The 6,393-nt window shown below is 39.3% G+C and overlaps 1 protein-coding gene across 1 annotated transcript in view; it reads right to left on the bottom strand.

The window, feature by feature from the left end:
- Nucleotides 1-4,402: 4,402 nt before the first annotated feature.
- Nucleotides 4,403-6,393, bottom strand: part of TEC (tec protein tyrosine kinase) — a 93,022-nt gene continuing 91,031 nt past the window's right edge. The window contains exon 18 of the mRNA XM_044682126.1: nucleotides 4,403-5,401. Within this exon, the coding sequence (XP_044538061.1) occupies nucleotides 5,318-5,401 (84 nt within the window). The 3' untranslated portion in view covers nucleotides 4,403-5,317. The remainder of the gene's footprint in view (nucleotides 5,402-6,393) is intronic.

Here is a 6,393-nt window from a genome sequence, read left to right as displayed (position 1 = left end):
CCTTCAAGTGGCTTATGACTTATTAAGAAGATATAATGTAAAAGGTAGCATACAAATCAAAGACGGAGATCTAGAAAAAGTATTCCAACTGGGGTTGGAGGCAGAGAGGACAAATCAGGGAAAGTTCAATAAAGTAGGTAATACTCAAGCTGAGTACTGAAGGAAGTTAAGGATTATGACAGACAGAAATGAGGATGGGTATGGCAGGCCAAATTCAGGAAACAGATACAGTGATACCTCAGTTTTCGCAGATAATCCGTCTGAAAACAATCTGCAAAATCCAAAACCAACATTATTTCCATATGAATCAATGTAAATCCAATTAATTCATCCTAGAAACTCCAAAATACATGCCCTAAACACATTATATAGAGAATATAGTGTTTAATAATGAAAACAATAAGAAATGAATATAAAAGACTAATGTAAAGAATAAATGAACATTTAGCATGGCATTTACCTTGCTGAAGACTCTTCTTGGCATATGGAAGACAGGGAGAGGGGAAAGAGGTTATTGTTTGGAAGAGGAATCCCCCTCCATAAGGACTTTAGGTATCAAGGCACTATCTGGAAAGACTTCAGAAAGAAGTTGACATTTAGAGGAGTTGTTATCTTGATTATGTATGACCCTCTTCTCAGCTGAGATACTATGGGAGAATTTCTACTTGACTGAGATGATATCTCACTCCCAATGAGAACTCATTCATTTTGTATTGATAAATGGATTTATTTGCTTTTCAATACATGTATTGCTCACATTGAGCAAGAGAATTTGTGGGTTGCCCTTTATTTTTGCAAAATTAGCATCAAGGTCAAGTGGGCACGCCAATGAAATTGGAGGCAACCAATGAAAACCAAGACAAATTTTTCACGAAATAAATTGATGAAAACCGAAACCAACAATAACCAATGTCAACGAGGTATTATTGTGGTCCAGTCTGGTTGGAATTGGAGTATACAAAGAGTAATGTGAAATAAGGCTAAAGGGGGCAGCTAAAGTGGCTCAGTAGATTGAGAGTCAGACCTATAGATGGGAGGTCCTGGGTTCAATCCTGGCTGCAGACACTTCCTAGTTGTATGGCCTTGGGCAAGTCACTTAATCCCCATTGCCTAGCCTTACCACTCTTCTGCCTTGGAACCAGTACACAGTATTAATTCTAAGATGGAAGGTAAGAGTAAGAAAAAGGAAAAAAACAAACGAACTAGAAATGTAGTGTGCCAGAGCCAGATTGTAGAAGGTCTTAAATGCTAAGTTAAAGAATGTATATTAAAGCAGTGGGAACCACTAAAGATGTTTTGAGGAACAGAGAAATATAGTCAGATCTATACCTTGGGAAGATTATATTTTGACATTTGGGTAAAGGATAGATTAGAGAGAAAATATAATCTTCCCAAGTTATAGATAGACTTAAAAATATTTTGAGTGAGAAATGATGAGATCAGACAGTAGTTTGGTGGCAACATGAGTGAAAAGAAGGGAGACATGTAAGAGGTATTATTTATGACAGTAGAAGTGACAAGACTTGGCAATGGATAGGAGAAAAAAGAGAGGGAAGAATCAAAACCAATTCTGAGACTCTGAACCTGGGCAAATGGATAATAGGGAGTTAGATGCACAGTGTTGAGTCTGGAGTTAGGAAGATTCATCTCCCTGAGTTCAAATATGGTTTAAGACACTTACTAATTGTGTGACCTTGGACAAGCCACTTAACCCCATTTGCCTTGGTTTCTTCCTCTGTAAAATAAGGTGGAGAAGGAAATGGTAAAGCTCTCCAGAACCTTTGCCAAGAAAACCCCCAAAGGAGTCATGAAGATCAGACATAATTAAAAAATAGCAACATAAAAATGGGTAAAGGCATCAACAAAAATAGGAAAGTTGAGAGAAGGTTGTTTAGGAAGAATGATAATTAGTCTAATTTTGGAACTTCTTAGTTTGAATTGCTACAATATATATTTGCCTATGCCAGGTTATCTTAGCTTGGAACCCACTCTTCCTCCTTTTGCCTAACACTGCCCAATTTGAAAACTTCCATGCTCCTTACTTACATAACGAGGATCTACCTGTTTATTGCATCAAAAAAAGGAAACTAAATCAGATGTTCCTGAGAAAGTGCTAGTTGTATTCCTATGAAACTCCTGTTCTTCACCTAGGCTCAGTGAGCTACCCCATTATGAAGGAAACAAAGTAAACGTCCCACAAATAAATTCGGAAGAAAGGGAGAGAGCTTGGTGAAATTGAAGCATGCCAAGTCCAAGGGAAGACCTCCAGAGAATTGTCACTGACTCCTGCCTTTTTAGGTAGCCTGAAGACCATCATGGTCCATTGTGTCATTGCTTCCTTGATTGTATTGTTGATTGCTGTGACCTTCCTCTTGCACTCAGTCCTAGATATCTCATTTTAGATCTTGAGTCTTCCACTGACAGCAGGTAAGATACCTGAGAGCAGGGACTATTTCATTTTTTCTTTCTTTTAGATCTCCAAACCACTGTTATAGACTAGGGCAGTTAATGTTTAGTCATGTGGAGACATTTGGCAAAAAGTTATTGATATAGGACTGAAAAAAAAACCCTACAAGGAAGGAAACAAGCATTATACACTTACTACCCACCAAACACTGTGCTATGGGAAATTAATATTAAATTGGGATATTTTTGTGAAATAATTTTCTCTTCAATTCCTCCCTGAAAAACCATTTGATTCTAAGCTAAGGCTACAGTTTCTTCCCCAGGCTATGGAGCTGAGTTGGGATCTCCCTTCTTTTGTTTGGATATTAGAAGGATAATAGGATGAGGAGCATGGCCAGCAGTTACTTGACTCACTTGAAAAATTACATCAACAAGGGATAGCCACCATGTGCTTCTGATGAAGTAATGAAGGAGGAGTTGGGGTCTCCAAGTCCACCTCCTCAATGGCTATTTATCAATCAGAAATGTCTTGGAAGGTCTTGGGGAGGATAATGAAGTCACAAGGGGTATATAAGACAGTGGGCCATCATTCATCTCTTGCCTAGCTGTTCTCATCTGGCCCAGCTCTTTCCTGCTTCTCCATTCTTGAGTCCTGTCCTTTTGCCTCCTTCATGCTCCTTGGGGGTCCATTCAGATTATGGAAGGAGTCAACTGGCTAGTTTATATTTTCTTGATTAATAAACTAACTTAAGTATAAAGAAATACTGCCCCTCAAGAATTTGATCATTATAGTACTAAGTGCCGAGGATACAAATATAACCAAAAACCAGTCCCTGCCCTCAAGGAGCTTATATTCTAATGGGAGAAAACAAACATTCAATTAGGAAAAGATTGAAGCTCAGGTGAAGGATTGAGGAGAGAGTATTAGATAGATGTATATAAAGTCAACTGTCTAGAATGTATATAAAGTCACTGAACTCAAGGAAGCACATGAGATAAGCAAGAGAGAGACTGTAGAGAAAAGAATAGGCTCCAGAACAAAACCCAAGTTATAACTATGTTTCAGGAGTAAGATATGAATGAGAAATAAGCAAAAGAGAATGAGAAGGCAAAAGCAGACAAGTAGGAAGGAAACCACTGTAGAGAACTATGTCATGGAAATCAATGAAAATAGTGTCCTGGAGGAGAGGAGAGATAGACTAGTATCAGATTAATAGAGAATGAACAAAGCTGTGAAACATCAAGAAGAGAAAAGGTCATCAGATTTAGCAATGAAGAAATCATTGGCAAGCTTTGAGAAAGCAGCCTCAGTGGAAGGGTGAGATTAGAAAGTGGATTGCAAGGGGTTTAAGAGTGGAGCAAAGAAGTAGAATTAGCAAGTGAAGAGGACCATAAGAATTTAGCTGTAAAAGGGAGAAAAAAAAGTAGGATGAAAACAAGAAGGTTGGCAGAGACAAAGGAAAGGTCCTTCAGGACAGGGTTGTTGTTCAAGTCATCTTAGGTTTGTCTGACTCTTTATGATCCTATTTGGGGTTTTCTTGGCAAAGATACTGGAGTGGGTTGCCATTTCCTTCTCAAGCTCATTTTACAGGTGAAGAACTGAGACAGAGCCACACAATAAGTGTCTGAAACTGGATTTGAACTTATGAAGAGGAGTCTTCCTGATTCCAAGCTTAGTTCTCTATTTATTGCACTACTAAGCTGCCAGGGAACAGGTCTTATATTTCTTTGCATCACTAATGGTGACTAGTACTAGAAGAGGAACCAGGGAACATTAGATGTTATTGATAATGCTACTTTCATTTGAGCTTACAGGGGAAAGGGGAGAAATGGTACATCTTAGGGAAAGGGCAAAGAAGTGGAATAACTGAAACTATAAAAAGAAATTCATTTGGTTTTAAATCAAAAGAGAACTCACATTTCTTATAAATATATAACTTTATATATGTATATATTTACAATACATACAGCATGTAAATCATTTGGATTGTGATAACATGTAATACTTAATGGACTTGTGATCTTATCAGTGTGACTACTCCCTTCCACAGTGCAGATGGTGACCTATTCATGCCTTCTCATCCTGTCCAATTCTAGTCCATCTCTTCCCACTGAATTTTCTCATAGGGTCTCACTCGACATTCTGTAGCCTTCTTCTGGAGCTCCTGGCACTGGAGAGAAGCCAAAGGAGTGTAAAAGTTACCATCTCCTCATTCTTGCTCTGTGACAGGTCCACCTCCTTTTCTGGTCACAAATCTCTCTAAAAACATCCAGTGCAACTCTTTGGTAACACGATGTTGCTGCCTACCATGTGCCTCTCCACTGCATTCAGATGACATGTAATATTAATTTTCTGAAGAATGGCTTAATCCATCACTTGCAGCCATGCAGTATCGCCAAAGTACTGAAGAATGCTTAGTAGCATTGAAAATGACCCCAATGACAGTGACTGATATGACTTTAGCTCAAGGTTCTTTCCTCTCTCCAGGACTATTTTCAGAATGAGACTCTGGGTTCCAGGTCTGAGAAAGCGTTGAAGAAAGAAGCTTGTAAGGCATTCCTCTAGTTCATGGCACCATGTCTGTTCCTGTCTGAATCTGAACCTCCACTGTTACCACTGCCGCCACTGGCTTCTTCCGCCTGACCCAACAATGCTTCCTCCCAGAAGTGCAGAGTCTTTAAACAGTAGTCTCTTTTTACTTTGTAGTTACTATCTGCAAGGCTGTTATCAGAATTGGAGAGTAAGCCGCCTTTTTGGTGCTGTGGCTGCTTCTCAAATAAAAGCCTAGTGTATTTCTGGAATAAACCAAATGAGCTGTTTATCCATGTGCAAAATAAATTAAAAGTTCTGCACAAGGCATCATTTCTTCCTTGTGCTCTGGCATTAGGGAACTGGCACTTATAGCACCATTTATCTTCCAAAAGTTTCTTCACATTCTGCTAGTTCATCTATTGAGTGCAGCAGCTCTTCAAATGAAGGTCTTCCCTCTGGTTTCTGTATCAAAAGACCAAAATTAATATTTTGAAACTTAAACTCGTTCTAAAACTATTTTCTGTGCTTGAACTCTTGTAATGTAACATACTAATAGCAGACCTCTCACTAACTGTAATAGGCTTAGATTACTACAAACTAACTCCCGGCCTCCATCTCTTCCCCTTCTTTAATCTATTCCACATACCACAGACTAATCATCCCCAAACACGACTCTCATCCTATCATTCATCGACATAAGAATCTATATATGATTCCCTCCTGCCATCCTGGTCAAATTACCCACCCCCCACCCCCAATCCATCCTTGTGTACCAAAGCTATCATCTGGGCAATTCCCAAATATTTACTGGTAGATAATATAATAATGCTAAGAACTAATCTATATATTTTGCGGACTGGAGAGATACCCCAATCCCCCAGTGACCTACCATAATGCCCAAATACACCAGGGATCAGTAGATTCCCAGGATGACATAGGAAATCAACCCATTATTTCTTCTTATTTCCTGGACAAAGTCCTGTTCCATGAGGGTGGGTGTCTCAAGAGGAGTGAGAATCCTCCTCAGGCATGAATTATTCCCAGTGCACCCTGCTGGTTAAAAGTATGGCTCAGAGGGCAGCTAGGTAGATCAATGAATAGAGAGCCAGGCCTAGAAATGGGAAGTCTGGGGTTCAAATCCATTCTCAGACACTTCCTAGCTATGTGACCCTAGGCAAGTCACTTAATCCCAACTATCTAGCCCTAACCACTTCTCTGCCCTGGAATCAATACTTAGTATCAAGTCTAAGACAGAGGATATAGGCTTTTAAAAAAAGAGAAGAAAAGAGAGCAGAGGAGAGGAGAGGAAAAGGGAAAAGGTAAAAGGGGAAAGGAAAAGGAAAGGAAAGGAAAGGAAAGGAAAAGGAAAGGAAAGGAAAGGAAAGGAAAGGAAAGGAAAGGAAAGGAAAGGAAAGGAAAGGAAAGGAAAGGAAAGGAAAGGAAAGGAAAGGAAA

Source organism: Gracilinanus agilis, chromosome 6 (genome assembly GCF_016433145.1).
Source record: "Gracilinanus agilis isolate LMUSP501 chromosome 6, AgileGrace, whole genome shotgun sequence".
Classification (NCBI taxonomy): domain Eukaryota; kingdom Metazoa; phylum Chordata; class Mammalia; order Didelphimorphia; family Didelphidae; genus Gracilinanus; species Gracilinanus agilis.
The sequence above is the reverse complement of the archived record's forward strand: the minus strand, read 5'-3'. Positions and strand labels throughout refer to the sequence as shown.